At 39.6% G+C, this 21,160-nt stretch overlaps 1 protein-coding gene across 2 annotated transcripts; it reads left to right on the top strand.

Annotated features, from left to right (window-relative positions):
- The first annotated feature begins 2,425 nt into the window (after positions 1-2,425).
- SMIM10L3 (small integral membrane protein 10 like 3) lies at positions 2,426-16,826 on the top strand. 2 transcript variants are annotated; one of them, XM_074965299.1, is made up of 2 exons: positions 2,426-2,642; positions 16,673-16,826. In XM_074965299.1, the coding sequence occupies exons 1-2, from the start codon at positions 2,457-2,459 to the stop codon at positions 16,703-16,705; spliced, it is 219 nt and encodes a 72-aa protein (XP_074821400.1). In that variant the 5' UTR covers positions 2,426-2,456; the 3' UTR covers positions 16,706-16,826. The 2 variants fall into 2 exon arrangements, with proteins under 2 accessions (XP_074821400.1, XP_074821401.1); XM_074965300.1 differs by lacking the exon at positions 16,673-16,826 and adding an exon at positions 6,193-6,470.
- Positions 16,827-21,160: the final 4,334 nt, after the last annotated feature.

Genomic DNA, 21,160 nt, shown 5'->3' with positions numbered 1-21,160 from the left:
ACTCCCTTCTGAGCTCCCTCCCGCATCCAAACTCTGGCCCAGATCCTGCACCCCAACCCCCTTCCCAGCCCTGAGCCCCATCCTGCACTCTGAACCCCTCATTTCTGGCCCTGCCCTGGAGCCTGCATCCCCAACCCAAAGCCCATACCCTTGCCCACACTCCAACCCCCTGTCTCAGCCTAGAGCTGCCTCCCACACTGCAAACCCCACTGCTCCAGCCTGGAGCCCCCTCCTACACTCCAAACCCTTCATCCCTGCTCCACTCCAGAGCTGGCACCCCAGCATGGAGCCCCCTCCTTTCTGGCCCCACCTTGGAGCCTGCACCCCCAGCTGGAGCCCTCACCCCCGCCTATACCCCAACCCCTAGCCCAGTGAAAATGAGCAAGGGAGTGAGGGTGGGAGAGAGCAGGAGGGAGGGGGATGGAGTAGCAGGGGCAGGGCCGCAGAGAAGGGGCAGAGTGCAGACAGGGCCTAGGGGAAGAGGCAGGGCAAGGGTGTTCGGTTTTGTGCAATTAGAAAGTTGGTAAGTAACCCTAGCTTTCACTGCTTACAGAAGTGCCCATCCTTGGGCCTAGTCCAGTGACTGATCCAGTTGCTGGCTTAGACCAGTCCAGGTTATGTTCCACGCTGCCCCATCTAGTTCTGTGCCAATGCCAGTCACAGGTCAGACCAGAGGATTCTGCTCGCCACCTGAAGAAGCTGCTTCTAATACTTTACCTGTAACAACATGGAACAGCTAAAAAAGTCTAAGGGCTGCCTGCCTGCAGTCATGTAATTCAGAAAGGGTCTAGACTTTTTCCACTGGGGAAGAGAAGTGCAAAGAGAAAGGTCTGTGGGTCCCTGCCTGTCTGTGCCTGCCTGAAAGGACTTGGGGCTGACACTGAGTTTTTCTTGGGCTTAGGATCCCCTTTTTCTTTGTTTCGTAGACAGTAACTTTGCCACAACTTAGCCTAAATATTTCCCCCTCTAGCAATAAAAGCTAGTACTTTGTTTCCTGCATTGGGCTCCTACTGATTGCCGTTACAAGTGCATGCAGAGATGTTACCTAGGTGCTCTCCCCTACACTGAAAACACTGACTGGCCAAAACAGTGTTATGAACAAAAGTGTAGATCAACCTGGGAATATATTCAGTCCTCTTCGGATTGCTATATATCTGTGCATTAAAACAACTGAGTGGCAATACAATATTTTTACAGTGCTACTGGAAGATTTTAATGTTAGTCATATAAACAATTACAATTTCAGACTAATACTGTTTTTAATGTGGGGAGCCTTAAATGCAACTTTTATTATGATTTAAATGGTCCTAAAATAAATATGGGAAAGGAGTGTACTCAGAAGACAATTAGAAAAAGATTTCAGAGGCCTGATTTTTCATCTAATACCAGCGTTTATAACCATGAAACCTAATAGAGTTGCACCTGTTTCCCAGAGGGGTTGTGAGAAACTTTTGCAAAGTATCTTTGAAAATCCATGGATGAATGGTACTTCAACACTGTACTATTAAAACTGAAATAAAGCTTTGACTAAAGCACAACGAACAACTTTTCTCTGGGTTTAGGGATAGCTGTCTGGCTGCCTAATGGGTGCAAAGAACATGGTTTATTTAAAAAGACTCTTTGCATGGAAAATTGTTTGGTTGCTGTGCCTGCTCGAGCAGCTCTTTAGCACTTATAGGGTGCTCGTGCTAGAATAAAATGAATGCAAAATATACGTCCTATGAAAACACAGAGCAGTGGGATTCAGCCTGGAGCTGGACAGGAAGAACTCAGGGCAACACTTTCTTACCCCTGCAGGGCACCTTTGGGTCACACTCTCAAGGTTTTATCCAGCAGAGTCAAGGGAAGACCCTCACATAATTCCCTCTGCTTCACGAAAAACAGCCACTATCAAGGCTGGGGCAGAGCCTGAGCTAGTCAGCCCTTGGCAAAGGTAAGGTGGCTAGAGACTGCGCTAGCCTCGCCCTGCGGGGCTGCCTGTTCTCCTCTGCAGGGGAAGAAGCCCCAATGGCCCTCTAGGCTCTCCCTGCTTCCCGTCGTCTGAGTCACCCCCTCCTCCGTTCCCGCCCGTTCTGCTGGTAAGGTCAGTACTGCACGTGCCCGCCCTCCCAGCCTGAAACGCGTTCACAGCCTTAATACGCGTAGTCCTGAGGTGGGAGGGGCTGTGGAAGGAGCCCAGCGGCCCTGCGAGCACTGCGCCTGCGCGGCGGAGGGCCGCTCTTTGCCCAGTTTTTTTGTGGCCCCTAGCCTGCGTCGTTGCGCCGTGCCGTCATAACTAAAAACTGCTGTGACGTAGCAAGCAGTGGACCTACGTATGTAAATTTCATCCTTCCCATCTCCCCCACGGCGCTCGCATCCGGGCTCTTTGGGCTGGAGAGGCCCTGGAGCGGCTCCCCAGCGGGTCAGTACGGAGCGGGGGCGGTGCAGCCTGAGGGCCCGGTGGGGGCGGGGTGTATATGGCGGCGGCTCTGTCCGCCCTGGCTGCTAGGCTCTCGCAGTCGGCCGCCGCCAGGTCCTACGGGGTCTTCTGCAAGGGGCTGACCAGGACCCTCCTCATCTTCTTCGACTTGGCCTGGAAGCTGCGGATCAACTTCCCCTATCTCTACATCGTGGCCTCCATGATGCTCAACGTCAGGCTGCAGGTGAATGGGGGGGATTCGCCGCCCCCGCCGCCGCCGGGGGGCTTCGCGGGAGGAGGGGCGGACGTGGCTCCGCTTGAGTCAGGCCACTGCAGGCGTTACTAACTCTTCCCTCTCAGGTTGGCTCAGGTGCCCGCGGAGCTCCCCGTGCTGCCAGGGACGGAGGGGAGCGCTGTCTTTTTAATCTGACTCAAGGGAAACTTTTTTGCGCTCTCTCCCAAGTGGCGTGAGCTTCAGGTTGTGGCTGCGATGCGTTTTGTGCACCTCCTGACTCGGGAGGGCGTTGTGCCATACACGTTAAAAATTCTGTACACGATATTTTAAAATTCGGCAGGTTTTATTTGTCAAGAAATAAATGCAGGGGCTCCAGCATGGCAGTGGGGAGCACAGGCCACTGGCTGCGTGGAGGTGGGAGATCACCTGCAGCTCCCCCACCCCCAGGACATGGACTCAGGGCCGGGTGCAACATCACCACTGACACAGCATAAGGACTGGGCCAGCCCCAGAAACACCTTGGGGTCCTGCTCCTCTATGGCAGGTGTGGGGCAGGCAGGATCCAAGTGTGTGGGGAATCCAGGTGTGGGACAATCTGGATGCAGGCAGCTCAGTGAAGAGGTTTAGGTGTGGGGGACATCTGGATGCACACAAGTTCATTGGGGGGTTCCAGGTGCAGGGGCAATGGGACTCTGCAGGGGCTTCCAGGTGAAGGCGGATGGGGCTCAGCGGGGAGGGCTGTGGGAGTGGGGCTTGGTGGGGTGGTGGTCTGGGTGCAGCTAGTTGGGGGTCAGTGGTGGGGTCTGGATGTGGGCGCTCGGGGGTGGGGCATCAGGGTGGGGGTTTGAGTGCAGGGAGCTTAGTGGGCAGTGGTCTGGGTGCAGAGGTGTGGGTCTGGGTGCAGGGGGGTTCCTGATGCAGGGGTTGAGGTTTAGTGTGGTGGGGTTTGAGTATGGAGGGCTAGGGGAGTTCTGGATGTACCATGTGAGACTTAGCAGGGGTAACTGGGTATGGGAGGTCCAGATGCATGGGGGTTGGGTGGATGCGGGAGCAGCTTCCCTTACAGTGATCCCTCTCCCCATAGCTGAGGAGCAATGGGGGCAGGAAGCAGGGGAGGAGGCTGAGCTTCCTGCAGCTGGGGAAGGTTTCTGGGGGTGGATCTGACACAGCCCCAGTCACTCCTTTCAGGGGAAGAGGAAGTCCTGTCCTCTCCTGTCTCCAGCCCAGATGGGACTAGCAGCTGATCCCGTCTCAAGGGAGGAGCCACTGGCTGAAGTGTCCCCAGCCCTGTGGTGATTTATCTCTCTGCCAGCTGCTCCAGGTGCCTGAAATGATGTACCTGCACTGCTAGGGATCGGTGTGTGACTGCTCTTGCAGCTTCCCTTTGCTTCCTTGTTTGAAAGTCATTTTTCTGCGGGGAAGCAAAGAAATCTGCGGGTGACATGAATTCTGCGCACGTGCAGTGGTGCAGAATTCCCCCAAGAGTAACATCCTGTTGTGTAAATTTAAAAACAAAGACAAGTACATTGTGGCTATGGTGTTATCAGATCCTACACAGCATAGTCACTATAATAAGCAATAAGTGACTATTATACCGCTCCTTCAGGTTGCATGTCATCTTGTTTTTCTTTGTAGGATACATGTCATATTTAGTGTTCCCAGTCTGTCTGTCTGTCTGTCTGTCTAAATAATTGTATTAGCATATATAGGTCGAGACAAAATCAGCATAACTACCCAAAGGAGCAGTAAAAATTAGTTTTCTGGTAGAGATTGACTTTCAAATTCAATAAAAATTGTCCTACTAGGAAACCCAGGATAACTTGATGCTTACAGTAAAATATACATTTTTATGCTTTTGATTTGAATGTAAAACAAACTATTTGGAGCCTGCTTTTGCAAGATACAGAGCTCCCGCTATTTCATCTAGGGGGCCAATGGGAATTGGAATCTCCTCATCTGGAGGTTTGGGCCTTTACAATCTGCCTAAGGATGTGAGCCTACTCTCACAGAAGGTGGTGAATGTTTTGCTGTTGACTTCACTGGCAATAGAAGAGGGGCCCTGATGAGGCAAGCACTTGAACAGCCTTTCAGGCAGATCAAGCAGCTACTCAGTGGGAAGGAAGAAGGGGGAGTGGGAGTGACTATAGAAAAGTGGGGAGGGATAGCTCAGTGGTTTGAGCATTGGCCTGATAAACCCAGGCTTGTGAGGTCAATCCTTGAGGGGGCCATTTAGGGATCTGGGGCAAAAATTGGGGATTGGTCCTGCCTTGAGCAGGGGGTTGGACTAGATGACCTCCTGAGGTCCCTTCCAACCCTGATATTCTATGAAGGTCTCTGAAGGCTTGGTTGTGGTATGTTAGAGGACAGATGTTATGACCACTTGAGGCCCATAAACGATGAAACTTCTAAATCTAGCAAATAGAATGATAAACTGATAAGGAGACCAAATGGATCAGAGGATTGACGCATTGGATATGGAGATTTTCTTTTCTTACACCTGTCTTTCTGTGCTACAACTCTTAAAATTTGTAAATAGTTAGTGACATGTCTGGATATAAGCCATGTTTAGCTTCACACACAGTATTCAGTTAGTAACCATGGCAGCTATTTCATCCTTGTCTACTGCCTGTGTTGGCAGATCTTGTAATAGGACCAGCATCCTGGTTTGTTGCAATATACATTGTAACCCCTAATCATGCTTGTGCAATCAGTTTGCCTGGTGGTCTTTCCTCTGCGCTGCGCATGTTGTTCCATGTGCTGTCTGTGCCAATCTATGTGAACATTCTCCACACAATTAACCCACTGCTGTGGGCTTATAGTTGCCCAGTTTTTCCATTGAGTGCCTTGATACAAAGTTAGCAAGCACAGAAGGTAGCACACACAAACATGTCTTGGTGAAAATGAAACATTATGAAAACAGCTTTGATGGACATAATAGTTGAGACTTTGCCTCTGACTGACTTTAATGTCCATGTTTAAAAATTAAAGGAAGAGAGACATTTAAAACTGATCTCTGATGTTAAGCCTCTGATCACTTACATACTGAAATCTTATTGGTTAAAGTAGAGAGTATTGTTATGCAGTAAGTTTTCAGATTTCTCATTCGCTGAGTCACCTGTGATGCTTTCCACTACCCAACAAAGGTAAGCTCTAACTCATTGAATTTAAACTGCAAAAGAGGAGAAACCAGCATTAAATGTACAACAGGGTAGAGGGACACTTGCTATCAGAGGTCATTATCTTAAATTTTGTGTATAGAAATACCTTTTATAGTATTAATATCCACTTTCAGCTGTATATGATAAATCTGCTTGAACATATTCAAGGAAAAGAGTTAGTATAGTTTGTAATGAGGTCCCCCTTTTAGGTTCCTCCACTACGTTCTGCTATTGAGCTATTCTTTTTTTCCTTCATGATATGGAGATCCCTAAATAATACCTGGTAATACTGATATGTAGTTTGGACATGATGAAAAGGTGTATATTTTACTTTAAGAGAAGCAACTGAAGATGGAGACTGACCACGAGTTAATTTCCTGTATTCATTTTTTTTCTTTCAGGTTCATATTGAGATCCATTGACTTGTGACTTGCTGTGCTTATTGTCTGTGTTGCAGCTAGGGTTACTAATATTCTGTATTGCTGTTTAACCAAATGCAAAGTTTGAAGGACAGAAGAGCTATGATTGTCTCCCATGTGAATATGGAGGAGGAAGAAGACGTAAACCATGAACATTTATGTGAAAGTGGCACAAATAGCCAAAATGAGATCCTTCACCTTCCAGACGTGTGTTCCTTGTTGAATAATTCTCACATTGATGTTAATAGTAGCTTACAAAAAGAATTCTTTTCTCTTAAGATCAGGAATTGCTCTTTATTTAAGGCTGTACCTTTGCCTCATATTGGCAAGAAAATGCCTCCTCATTTGAGTGAACCAACAAGGTTAAATTTAAGTGCAGCTGTCTCGTCAAAGGATTCATCTCATCTGCTCTTTTCACCTGAGAGAGGACGACTTGATAAGGTTTTTAACCACTTTGATAGTACTTTTGTGACAGATTGGCTGGAGAAAGCATATCGTTCCATTAGTGACTTGGGTGTCTGGTGTTGCACTGGAGATAACTTTGTACATTTTGCACATTTCTGGCTGTCAGAGCTACAGTACAATCAAAAAAGGCAACTGTTGGAATTAGAAATGGGTATTATTGAGGATGAATTGCAACTTGCATTTCTTGAGGAGTTGGATTCTGAACTGCAACCTTCTGATCTGCATTCCATCCTTGCTGCCACATTGAGTGAATATCCTATGGGACTACTGAGCAACCAGAAACTGCATATTTTCCTTGACTATTTAAACGTCATGTCTTCAGAGCAAACAACTGGATATAAAAAAATGCTTTCAAGTGTAAAATATACAACAAATAATCCTCAAGTAACACAGTGGCTACTAGCTGTACGAGCTTTTGTGCTAGCAAATCTCTGGCATGCTGTAGTGAAGGTAAATGCAAAATAATGCTGAAATTTTGATAATGGCTGTTTTTAATATTAATAGAAAAATATATCTGATTAAATTAAACAGCGCTGAGACAAAGTTAGAGTTCAGGTTTTAGTGAGAGCTATGCAACTAAAATTAAATGGCACTCGGAGTTGCTAATAAAACACTCTTGTCTAATAAGTAATGGGAAATATTCTATGGAATACCATAACTTCTGGGTTCAGGAGATTTTAATTTGGCTTATTTAGGATTCATACAGCTCTCAAATGAGTTTCTCACATTAAAGCTGTCTGAAACAGTTTTGGCTTTAATTTTATAGCACTGATCTATTTTTTTTTTTTTTTTTTTTAAAGAGTCTGACCTAAATCTGTGCTTTTGGCTGGTGTTTATAGTCCCCTATAGGAAAGTTCCTACCTTTAGAATTCAATCCATCTCAGCACAGTTATTGTTTTTTAAACCTGTGACTCCAAAAGCATTGTGTATATCAATTAACTGAGAGATTCTGAAGGTGAGAACTCCACTATAGGACATCTCTCAAAACATTTTTTTTTTTTTCTTAGAGAAGTGGTGTTAGTTTCATTTAAAGAATGTCTTCAATGAAACTTGCTGGTGTGCTGTAGACAAAGGCCTATCAGTGTCTCCCTTATAAGTAACTATATTTGCAGGGGGTTGTGTCTCCTTTCTTTAAAAAACAAACCTTAATTATGACTGAATCTTACTGGAAATATGAAGCCCACTCGGGGATGGGGGAGTGGGGCTGATGTGCCTCAGAGCATTGAGGTAGAGGTGTGAAAAGATAAAATCTCTAATTTTTTGCACTCCCCCGATCCTGTTGCACCTCTGTGGTGACTTGGTCCCACTGCATCCTGAGGGCAGCTCTGTGGTGGCTGCAAACAGTCCTGTAAGGACCAGAAATGTGGCTAGTAATGTGCAAAACATAGGGCCATGTCCCCTTTTCCCTGCTATGCTGGCAGGCTGGTAAACAAACGTTTACACTGCCTCTGTAACACTGAAATATCATCCTTACCCTGAGATGATCCTTCCTAAGCCTATTAAACTCTCTTTTGGACAAGCTTATGCCAACAGTTCTTTGCAAATTAGCCACATTGCATTGAAGAATTTGGCCCTTAAAAACTGATTCCACAAACCCGTATTCATATGAGTAGTCCTATTGATTTCAATGCCCCAGGTTGTTATGATTTACAAAATTTTGAAAATAATTCAATACACCTTTAGGCTTCTAGGAGTTCAGAAAAGAAGAAAAGTTTCTTTTGTTGCTTTCAGAAGTGGCCTTTTATTTGCTTTAAGTCCCAAATATGGATTGACTTCTATGTGTTGCAGTAGAAGAGAGATTAAAAAATATTTCTAAATCTAGAAAAAAAAATTATTTCATGTGCACTTTAAAACTATATATGTAGTTTTAGAGCTTAGATCACATGTGTACCAGCTACATAATCAGCAGAGATGTCAAAGTAGTCATACATTATAGATAGTAAACAGCTGTGAGGGAGCTGTTACTGTCTTGGGCAAAAATTAGACTGTAATGTGTACACCATTAATAATTTTTCACAATACCTGATGTGATGGTCTCATCTCAAAAGAGGGGAAAATGTCTGGACTAAAAGCATTGAATCGGTTTTCAGGGAGTTTCATGGCCTCAGTAAATCCGATGTAGGACTCAGTTTTCACAGTAAATGCTTCTCTAGGGTTGAGATTGTCCTAAGGAATCTGTTGTAGTAGGAAAGAATATATTTTAGTGGGGTGGGTAATTTCAAAAGACTAGAAGATGGCTGCTTTTTTTTTTTTATACTTCCAATCTTTTGCTTGCTAAGTTATGGATGTCAGAAGTATTTAAAACATCGAAGTAAAATATAAGTCTAGTCACTAAACAACTTAATGCTTTTAAAATTCAGTTTTATAAGGCATTGGTCAGTACCAAGCTCCTTCCTGAACTACATATCAAGAGTTCTGTTTCTGCTACTACAAAGCAAACAAATAAAGTGGTTACAGAAAGGTAAGAAAATTAAAAATCTAGTATTGAGAATTATCTAGTAACTAACTTTATAAACACATTTCTTGACTGTCGTGGAACTTAAGCAAATACTGCACTGCTCTTTTTAAAGATCACTTTAAGTTTGTTTAAAACAAATATTGAATAATGCCTTGAGCCTTTTTTATGTGCCTGCGCAGAACTGTATATGTATAGGCAAAACCACAGCCGTGTGTTTGAATATGTAAACTGTCTTGGCCCTTTAGTGTTAAACTTCAAAAAGCAGTAGAAACTGTACTAAATATCAAGGCTAGTAGGTACTGCCATTCATGTAAATTACATGTATACCTCACAAGGAAACTTCATGGGCCCAGGCAAGGAATATCTGCGACATATTATGGGAACTGCTTGTTGTGGCTTATTTTCTGAGTTTTGAGGAACATACGTGCTTTGACTGAACTTTTTATGTTGTGTGCTGGAAAAAACGTGGACTTTCTTCATAGGAGCAGGTCTTTAGCCTCTTTCTCATACTTTTACCAGTTTAGCAGAGAAAATGGTTTGGTCCTGTATACTGACTTCCCTCCTGCCCACATCACTACCCTCTCCTATTTTGGATAGGCTCCTCTGTATTTGGTTATCATAACAAATTTTGACAGTGAATGAACACTGACATCTGTCATGAGAGCTTATCGGAGTTTACCTATTAGTCTTATCAGATATACCACCTCAGTGGTAAGTTTATTTTGTTTGCTTTTTTTCTCTAAACCAGCTGCTTTGAAAAACATTTACCTGACAGTTCAAATCCCCACTCTTTTTACTGTTATGATTGTGAATTGTAATCTTATTTATGTTGTCAGATACTTGTGGCATCAAATCTATCAAGGCCTGCAGCTAGTAACCAAAATAATCACGTTAACTTATGCTCCTTGGGTTTTTTGGTAAGATACTCTGTCATGAGTTTTTAAGAGAGGTTGAACTGTCTGAATAAACTTGGTTGCAATCTTTTTTCATAACTATTATGTTAAATGAGGCATGTTTTATGACATTGGCTTGATCTTTTTTCTATAATACTTGAAAGATGTTGAAGCCTTTAGACAAAGTAACTTTAAAAATAAGTTCTACTTACGAATCTTTAATGTGATGAACCTCTCTTGAAATTAGACTAAAATCTATCATTTCCCATGTAAAAATACACGATACACCTCCTCAAATAATGATTTATAGATCCACTTATGAAAATTCAGATAATGTTTTTCTCAGCCCATTCATATTTACAGATAAAAATTTTTCATGTTAAATACATTAAGGACATGTGGCTACTCGTTTTGACACCCAAATGTCAGAATAATAGCCTGAAAGTGAGTGATTGAACATCATGCTCTAAATTTCAGTCATTGATTCTTTTTTTTGGTTGATTTTTGGATTGGTATGTGTTTTGAGGCTGGTCCTGCAGTGCTTGTGCAACCAAAACTCCCATTGACATCAAGGGGAATTTTGGGTGTCCACAGGATGCAGTATTAAGACCCGGGTTCAGATGGTCATTAAAGTGACATTGTTAATCTGAAACCTAATCCATTTTAAAAAGTAATCTAAGGGACTTTCAGGAATGGTCTCGGAGACTGTATAACCCTGCCCATTTTTGTTGCTACTTTTTAATTAAAAAAAAAAAAAAAAAGTCATGTTTTTCTGGTGTGTGGAAGACCCATACAGACTGGGAAACTGACTTAAAGTTAACAAACTGAAACAAATAACTTTGTTCTCTAATCTTTTGGTTATAGTCATCTTGAGTATTTACCACCTACTGTTAGGACAAGCAATTTTTGAAGTTGACAGTTTCTTTAAAATTAACTCACTTTAGATTAGCTAGTGCCTGATCTTCACCACTGAAGTCAGTGCGAGCCTTGCCATTGGCTTCAACTGACACAGAATCCATCCCCAAACGGTGGGTAACAATTTAGTTTTCAATGCTTATATTCATGGTAGTGTGAATTGTCTTGGATGTAAATGCTAAAACTCTTACTATAGGCTTTTGCACACAAAACAACTAAGTACTCTTTTTGGTCATTCTTTAAAAGTCTTACTGCAACATAAAAATTGAGAAGGTCTCCTAGGGTGTGTCAGTCAAAAAGGTTACAAATGTATCAAAATGTGGCATACCAATTTCATGTAAGGAAAGATGTTTACAACAACTTTGTCTGTTTGAAACTCTACTTTACTCTAACTCATGAGCGAGGATTTTGTGTTGTTAACTTAAAAACTTGTTCTGAGTGAAAGCAGACTTTTTAATCATAGCACTAGCACTATATAAACTTATAGAAGCTGATGAATTATGATGCTGCTTACTTACACCACAGGAGGGAGTTAAACATCAAGCTTTTGAATAATTTTACTTACCTGACTGCACAGATTTTTCCAGTACAGTGTTTCAGTAGCCAAATCCATTCTCAAATATGCTGAATTTAACTTACTCCTACGGATTGTTGCTGCAATTTTGTGTAAAAATGTGTAAAGTTCAATACACAATAGTAACTTATTGTGATTGTTTACAGTTGAACTCTAAATGCCAATGAATGGTTTTATCAAACTGTTTAAAAAAAGAAATAAAAGTGTTTTGAAAAATAAATTGCTTGTTTATTTTCTGATTTTTATAAACTGCAGTGTAATAGATTGTAATTTAATGTAAGCTAGTCTGTTATCATAGTACTTAACTATCTTACAAAACGCAGATCATAGAGGCACTGTGGCTGGTATACAAATAACATCAAAATGCTGCAGTTCTCTCTGCTTTTAAAGTGGGGAGAAAATCTCAAGTGTCCCTTCCGCAACAAGAATTGTAAAGGGGGAAGGGAGACTCCTCAGTACACAAGTATGAAGATATTGTCCTGACGAATATGTAAACCAGTTCACAAGACACTGCTTCTCTTACCATACAAGTTTAGTTTCTTTAAGAGATGGAATCCAAGCCAGAACTTACACAACAGATTTTGCTGAGTTCATAATATAGCAAGTATTCTCATACTTTGTATTTCTTTTTTATATCCATTCCTTACTTATAGGTGATAAGCAGTTGTAATACACCAATAATGATTTATCCAAATCCAGGATATTTCCAAACTGACTAGGTCTAAATTTGCATAATCTTTACATAATACCCAAGTTCAACTATGGATTTAAAAAAAAGGTAGTATATATGAAATTGCATGTTAGGGCTAGAATGGTGCATCATTGCATGGATCATGATTCTTAATCTCTCACTCCTCTTAACAAGAGCACAGATTGTACCATGGGAGTAGCTTGTCAAAGTTACAAAGGCTGAAACATGAAAGACAGCCCTTTTTATTTGGAGTGATACTTAGAGGCCAAAACTATAGTTTCCCTCGGTCCACGTACATGACTTCCATTAAAAGGAGTAGGAATTCTGTATGTGGAACAAGGAGAGAATATGTGTTCTTATTTCTGGATTTAATGGGTGCAGTCACTTGGGATAAATTGTAGAAGTAGGGTCACTGCGGTAGCTCTATCTGCTAAGGATAGTAGCCTCACATAATATGCTGGGGTCCTACCACTTTTTTTCTGTCCTTGGTCTCTTAAAAATGAGGAGGTGTTTGTTTGTTTGTTTTTTTTGTTTTTTGCTTTTTGTTTTTTTTCAAAAGACCCAGATCAATCTCTCATAACTCCCAAAGGTCCAAAAGTGCTGCAAAACCCCATTAAGGGAAACTTTCCTTGAGAGGTGGAGGTTGGGGGGCTACAGAAGAGGCCCTATTGGACTGTCAGGTACTGGATCTAAAGATAGCACCTCTCCCTTCTAAACATACAGGAGGAAATCTTCACATGAAGGGTCTCCTCTGCATGCATATAAGGAAGGGATGCTCTGAGCCTTTTCCTGCCTTTAATGTGGCTCTACTTTATTCCCCGAACCACACACCACTTAGCATCTTGACTTTAATTTTTGTTCATCTTGCTGAATGACTTCTTCACAATCAAGGTAATTTTGAATACCTAGTCACTTTACCAGATATTCCAAAATTATATTTCCATGTTTGCTGATTAAGATACTTAAACTAACAAGTTTACTCCCTCCTCTCCATCTTTTCCTCAATCTTACACAATTTCTGTTGTAAAATTTATATTAATTCAAGATCATGGTTTCTACATCAAGTGGAAATGGAAAGCTACCACCACAATTACTACTAATTGACAAAGCCACCCAAAGTCATCACTACAATTATTACTAAATTACACCAGGATTGACCAGACATGGAGAATGAACTACCTTCCTGGCTTTGGTGAGGAATATCATAACTGCTGCAGGTTGGAGGACACTCTGAGGCAAATATGCTGCTGCTGTTCTATATGCTATATTTATGCTGTAGAAAAATGGGACTTTGGTCTCCAGGGCAATTGGGCGGGTACCCTTCTCGAACACAAAATTCACATTTACAACTAAAACTTTTTTTTTAAATGGATAGTGAGTGAGGGTAAAGGCTCTTGAAAGCAGCAGCAAAGGGAAGGAAAAAATGAATACTGGAATTTCCTAACAAAGCATATATTAAAGTCACAACTGTGCCATTTTTATATATGCACATAGTCATCTTCATAGATCTGTAATGTTAGTGAAAATCCAGCTTTTGTCTACTGTAACTTTTAAAAGTTTGAATTGTTCTTTCCTTCATGATTCTTTGAGTTGTAAAAGTCAAGCTTTCTGTCCTTTGCTCCTTTTTGTGCCATTTAGCATCATTTCGGCTATGGCTGAGGAACGTACACTGCTTTGGAGGCAAAGTCGTGTGCGAGTCAAACATGATGCATTACATTCACTGTTTCTCTTTGTGGAAAAAGCCATGGTTAGCAAAATGCTGCCTTTAAAGCAGCAGAAGGAGCTCATATCTGACATATGATCTAAAGTCTCCAAAAACAAACTGGCTATTCCCAGGTTGTTTCCAATGCAATTATAGCAGGATTGTTCTTTAAAAATCACCTGCAAAAGAAGTTGAAGGGATTTTTTTCTTCTTCTTCACTGAGCCATAAAGAGAGCCTGAAAGCTGGTTGATTTTTTTTTTTTTTTTTTTAAATCAATTCAGATTGTCTGATGTGGAACTCTGGCCTCCTGATGTCAAAATTCTATCAGACAGAGCTAAGCAACTGAGAAAAGGGAAAATTAATGTAAGTATATAAAACTTTAACTCCAAAGTCCAATAAGCACTTTTGAGAGAGACCACCTTTACTAAAGATTCAATCCTCCAACTTCTTCAGTTAGGCAGTGACAGAGCTTGCCTAATCAACATCTGAGATCACTACAAAGTCCTACAGCAAAAGTAGGGAAAGCTAGATGTGACTTTCTGGATACTTCTAAGCTGAATAAACAAGCAAAGAGGAAAAAAAATCTCTTCAGTTCTTTTTGCATTATAAAGACCAAAAGGGCACAAAACCAATTTCAAAAGAATAATTTGCATGTTGCCTTTGAGGGAGGAAAATTCAAGGTCTTATCGTCAACCTGTTTAGTGCTTATAAAATATTTTGAAATCTTCTGAGTTGTAAGAAGAGCAACGTTTTTACAAATATTGTATCTTCTTGAAAGATTCTGTTATGTATTCCTTAATCTCTTAACTTAGACTAAAAAACCCACAGGATGTAACTCTTCTAAAGCTGAGTTTCCTATTGAAAGGATTCACAAGAGCAAAGGGTAAAAGGAAAAAAAAAAATCCTGAAAGACAAATGCTTATCTGTTGCTCACTGAGCAAAATGCCCAAGTGACAGACAACCATCTGAAGCTTTGCTCTCATTTACTTGCTCTGATGAGCAATTACTCTCACTTTTACTCTCTTACTCTCATCTGTTCTGAAGTCTATGAAACTGCTCGTGTGAGTAGCTGCTCACCAGAGTAAGTAAAAAATTTTGCAGTCTGGCCTTTTTACAAATTAAATCTTCTCTGGACCAGCAGCCCATCAGTAGGGGAGTCAACCTTATCCCGTTTGCCTTTTCTTGTCTATCTTTCAAATCCAGTATGCACACTGGTGGCACGGAACGATAAATTTCTGCCTAGTGGCTTCCTCAAGGATTGGAGCAGCACTAACATTTCTTGTTTCTGATCTTTGCTCATAAGCAGGATTCCCTAGAGTGAAAGAAACAAGGTATGAAAATTGCTTGGTTTTGTGCCATTCAAAAAATGCTACCATTTCTGGTCTAGGTTATGGACTAATAATCAGTCTGAAGCAGTTCATTGCAAAATCTTTCTTGAAACCTCACCTCATCAATCTGGTGGGTTTTTTTTTCTTTTTTAAATTATCAGATACATATACATTCAATATTTTTATAAACAGACATTTTAATAGTACTCTCTAGCATCTTCCTAAAGGCTTGCCTGCTATGCACCTTCAGCCACTTATTTTGAACCAGGTTTCTGGATGATGAACTTTCTATTAGACTGAAAATATGAGGGTATTGTGTAAGCTAAGCTTGCCTATCTGTCTGTCTGTCTTACATTCCTCTCTTGCTCTTCAGAGGAAAACTAATCAAGGCAGACCAATATAAGTTAAATGTTCAGCCTCCTTTCATCTTATGCCACCCTCCAGCTGCTTTTGAGTGATAGCGTTTGTACAGACTGTAGCACTTTCCAAGTCCTTCCAGTCTAGTGCTTGTGTCCTCTCTACAATTTGATGGTCAATTCAAAAGCTCTGTGACCTATATTGTTACCACTGCTGAATGTGACTTTCAGAACTCTTCTTACTTCACGTTTTCCTTTTATGCTCAGTCATTCATTTGTCGTTGGTAATTGTATCTTCTGATCACACTCTCCTTTGGCTAAATTACTTGCGGGTGTCAGCAACCTCCTAGCTTGTGCGAGTTGTCATTTCAGGATGGTTTTTATGGGCACTTTGTCAAGCTGTTTTTGACACTTGTTCAATTTTAAATTCATTCTAATGTGTCTTGTTCTAGTATCTAGAACACAGCCATGTAGTCTGAATGAGTCTCTTTATCTCTTTTATAGCAAGTGCTTTAGGCTCCTTTTTAAAATTTGCACTGTTGAGACAATAATATCCAAAGCCTACAGTTCCATTTTGCTGTTTGCAAATGGCTACTATTACTGTCATTATTATGAAAAATGTTTTTATCACTGAAAATATCTGATAAGCCTTTGTTAGCTATGTACACTTGACATTCTTCAATTGGTGGTCTGCCTGAGAAGGAGTTGCACTTCAATTCCTAGCAGAAATTCCAGGCTTGACAAATATTGACTTAATATTGACATACATAACAATTAAATGGCCAAAGTTATAGCATACTCCATAGACCTCCACAGTTACAGAAAACCACTAGAAATCCTCATAAGTTTATAAAATGGCCTCACTTGCTATTTTTTTTGAATGACTTATTTTATAATGGACTTTGGATGACTTGTTTTTTTATGGCTTTAATGACTGTGCCTTTCTTAATTCTTAGAAAATTATATAGGACTGTAAACAACCATTGGTAATCAGCCTATTACAAACTTCCATGCATTATTTTTATCATTTTATCTTCCTTATGAAGAAATGTTACATATATTTTTTTTTTCTTCCTCAGAGCTCTACAGAGTGTCCAGCTGGGATATGCTGATGTCTTGCATTATCTTATTATAAACCAGCAGCTTGACCTTGATGCAGTAGATGAAAAAAATCGAAATCTCATATTTTTAGCCACTATATATGACCAACCAAAGATACTGGACTATTTTCTTGATATGGTCAGTTGATTGAAAAAGTTACATTAAGTACAATACATTAAAATGTATTAATTAGGAACTCCATAGGGTTTATAACAAATTAGAATGGCTAAAAGGTGTGGGTATAAAAAATTAATTCAGAGCTCCTTAATTTGATTTTTTGAGTGCAAAAGACTCAGATTCTGCCCTGCTCTTCAGTCACTCCACCAGTGATTGTTATTTTGCAATCATATTTCCTATTTTAAAAAGTGTTCTTTCTCCCCTCTTGTATGGAAGAACCACATAACTAGGGGAAACTAATTATACTCAAAGGCTGTCAAATGCATAAATAAACAAGATAAAACAGAGAAAAATAAATGTTTGCCCTCTATTCTTTCAGTTACACTTAGCTGTTATCTGGAAAATAATAGTTAAAAAAATATAGAAAGAAGTGTTACTTAATTTGCCTTGTTCCCAAGTATCAGTGAGGGGTGCATTTAAATAAAAAAAAAAAAAATTAAACACAGGGGTTGATTATTAGCGGATGGGTGGGGGGAGAAGGGGGAGAGAAATTTCTTTATCCCCACAGACAGACTCCCAACTCCAGAGCTGAGGAGTGGTGGTTGTGAAGTCCTACATTAAGTTATGGTAGACATCTTAATGAGCAGAAGCTCTCAGGTCTTGGAAGCGCTCTATGTGGTTCTTGGACTTTTCCAGTTTGGGGATAAATTTGGCACCAGCTCTGGCTATCCAACTTTGTGGCATCATATAGAAACTGTTGTTTTCTTTGGCAGAAGCAGTTTCTGAAAGATATCAGCAAGCCCAAAATATTGTTGTTAATTTTAATTTAAAAAAAATACACAGTAAGTGAATTTGCTCATGAAGTGAAAGACTGGTTGCATAGAAAATTGTTGCCTGTTTGTTTAGATTGTAAACTATTCAGGTCAGGGACTGTCTCTTACTTTATCTTTGAATAACTTCTAGCACAATGAAGTCCTGATTTGGGCCAGGACCCCTAAGTGCTATTGTACACACAATTTTTCCACAGAAGAGCTACAGAAGTAGTGCAAGTTTTCCCACATTATTATGCTAATGATGCCTTCAATCTATTTGGAAGCCCACCTTGAATGTCAAGAGGGTACTTCAGTCTTCATGTCCATTCAGTTCTGAGCCTACCTTCTGAGGCTGGATGTTTCTCAAACACCTTAGTGACAGACGCTGTAAAAGAACCTAGAGAGAACAAGAGTTCCACTTAGAGCTGACTATTGAATTAGGCTTGATATGTCTACTAAGAAGAGGACTAAAAATCACTGAGTAATTCCACACAGCCACTAGATGGGTGTAATGACTTTTGATCATTACAGGTTTGGGACACACCTGAGCCCGTTATCCAGAGAGAAAAGGCTTTATATTGTATTTAATATAAAATATGGAGGCGTTGTTCTATGGTCTGAAATATAGATACTTTTCTCATTGTAAATCTGTTTTGGTTGTTCAGCTCAAAAATGTTTTCCTGCTTATTTTTCATTCTAGGGACTTCCCATACCTGATGTAAACCAAGCAGCAGAAAATGGAAACACACCACTCCATGCTGCAGTGAGTACTGGAAAAATGCACCTTGTATCTTTGCTGCTGCATTATCCTGGAATTAATGTGAATTTCCCAAATTCCCAGTGTGATGGAGCTACTGCACTACATCTTGCTATTGTCTATGGTAAACTTTCTCACACATCATATTTTCTATGGTCGCTGTCAGAAGTTTAGACTTCTAAGAGGACTCTATTTTTAAACCCCAATATAGGTGGCTTTATAATGTAAAAAAGGCAAAGAATGTTATTGGATTTTTTTTTAACCTTTTCAGTTGACCTTTCAGTACTTGTAGTTAAGGAATCAAATGATTGTCTAAGTGCTTAAGAGCTCTTTGTCTATTTAAAAATATATGTATCTCAGCTCTGCTAAATCTCAGTGAAATACAACCATGTTTTGAAAAGGGATGGGGGAGCAGTTCGTACAAAATATGGCATAATATTCCATGGGAATATTAGTGGCTAGGAAAAAAGCCATATCAGGAAACTGTTCTCTGCAAATCTTGGCTTGCAAAAGTTTGCAGGATAGACCAAGACATTGTGAATATAAGGATACACAAGTAATGCCTAAAGAATATTGTATGGAAGGATTAGTCTGTGAGGAAGAAAAAAAGTTATGTATCAGGCAGGTTTCAAAAGGTATTTCCTGTGTGCGGAGGAGACTGTGTTTGATTATCTCTTTAGTGAAGAATTGTTACTGCAGATTTTTATAACTGGACTTACTACATTTTTGTTTTTATGATGTACAAATTCAGAAAATACTTGTCATTCCCTTTTTCATCACCGCAGGTTTGAAAGGTCTTTCCATTTTGATTGTGCTGCTAGCATATGATGTTACACCTGTTAATCTTTATTATATGTTTTTAACAAAAGCAGGCTGACCAATTCTGTTAAAATGTTCTAAGCTTTTATTATATAAAGGAAAAAAACTTCCCCAGAATCTCCTAAAATTCTGTTTTTTGTTTTGTTTGTTTGTTTTTTTTCATTTATACTCCAGTAAATGGAGATATGGTATTCTGTGCAAATTTATTATTAAAACAATATTCTTGGAAATCACGTATGTTGTCTTAGATTGTTTTGGGAATTAAAATAGTGTTTTTAAATTTAAACAGATATTTAAAATAGGTGAACTAATTTTGTTTTTCCACAAAATATAAGAAATATAGATGTAATATTAACAGAAGTTTTTGGACTCCAAAATCCTCTTCACCATCTTTGTTTCATCTAGGGTACTTGGGAATTTGCTATTTATTGCTGAATGCTGAAGCTGATGTGAAAAGCCTCCTGGGAGATCTAACGCCTGTGCAACTTGCTGAGAATTTTGATAATGAAACTATAACCAAGTTCATAAAGATGCATGTTAAAAAACTGAAACTTGAAAATAAAATGTTTGCCTGACTATGTAAAGCATAATAGCATTTTCCAATGTATCTATTTAACATTGTACATTACCCCTATTTTAAATTTCTGACATTACAGTGCTGCTTTTATCTGAGGCTTGGCAGCTTGCCAACATTAATTTTTAGTGATAAATTCTGCTATACAGACCTGAAAGTTTTTATATCTTAGGCCACTTCCTTCCGTTATTTTATCGTCTTTCTGGTTTTGTCTGTTCTCAACTAAATATATATAAACATATAAATGAAAGGATACATATAATCTCCTGCATATTAAAACCGACACTGGTTAGTTTTTAGGTATAAAAATACAGATAATATTGATTTCAGTTGTACTAACAGTGAACCAGATTTTTACACTGTTATAAATTAAGATGTTAATTTGACTCCTAAGTATTTTCTGGATTATTTATGTGTGACATTTTTTAAGACAAGATTTTCAAAAGTGACTAATGATTTTTGGTGTCCCCAAGTATTTGAGTGCCCAACCTGAGACCCCTTAAAGGAGCTACGTAATCAAAGCATTAACCCTCCGAAAATGAGGCCCCTTTAAGGGGGCTTCAAATTTGGGCATCCCAAAACTAAGGTACAAGAATAACTAGTTAGTTTTTGGGAGCAAGATTTTCAAAAGTAACTAGTAATTTTTTGGTTGGTTGTCAAATATTTGTCTATTCTGATTTGACACTGATTCTTTTTTTGTGTGATTATTTTAATTTAAGTACACAAACACGTTTCAGATGCAAGTTTTTTGCAGCAATTTTTTCCCTCTTTACTAAGAATCTTGCTTTAGGTTGTGAATATATTTTCAAATTATTCCAAATAATAAACGAGCGTCAAAGCAAACATCTCATATAAAACTATATATTTTAACTGGATGGCAAGGGCAAAAGGAAATAAAACCTAGATTAAGAAATTCTGACAAATTAAAAGTTACTATAGAACACTATACAATTTTGATTACTAGAACACGTGGATTTCATTACGGAATAATTCATATTTAGTGTCGAGGCTTTAAAAGGTTTTACAGCTACTTACCAGAGTAACATATTGTTAAAATACCTTGAAATGAATTGAGGTTTACACTTTTTTTTAATTTTTTTATTAAAATATTAATTAAAACAAATTACAGTTAAATAATGTTACAAAATTTATATGATCTTAAAGTAATAGCTGACATTATTTTATAGCCACCTTTTAGGACATTAATAATGGTAGTGATTTTTCTTTTATTTAGCACTTTTTATGACTAAGTGCTTCATAAAATATGTTTGTACTTAAATGGCTTCACCCTTGAGATGTATCCACCTGTGGGCGACAGCCAGTCTATGCCCTGAACACTGAATAGAAGTGGAGGTGAGGAGAAATTTTGGCCAAAGATACCAAGGCA

This window comes from Natator depressus, chromosome 10 (assembly GCF_965152275.1).
Source record: "Natator depressus isolate rNatDep1 chromosome 10, rNatDep2.hap1, whole genome shotgun sequence".
Lineage (NCBI taxonomy): Eukaryota > Metazoa > Chordata > Testudines > Cheloniidae > Natator > Natator depressus.
This window is presented reverse-complemented; position numbering and strand designations above follow the sequence as displayed.

What these genes read in the sequence shown, in the direction of transcription:
- SMIM10L3 (XM_074965299.1), top strand. Translation starts at nt 2,457, where the DNA reads ATGGCGGCGGCTCTGTCCGCCCTGGCTGCTAGGCTCTCGCAGTCGGCC. An exon ending in TGCTCAACGTCAGGCTGCAG is followed by an intron (nt 2,643 to 16,672) that starts GTGAATGGGGGG and finishes TTTCTTCCTCAG; the next exon opens with AGCTCTACAGAGTGTCCAGC.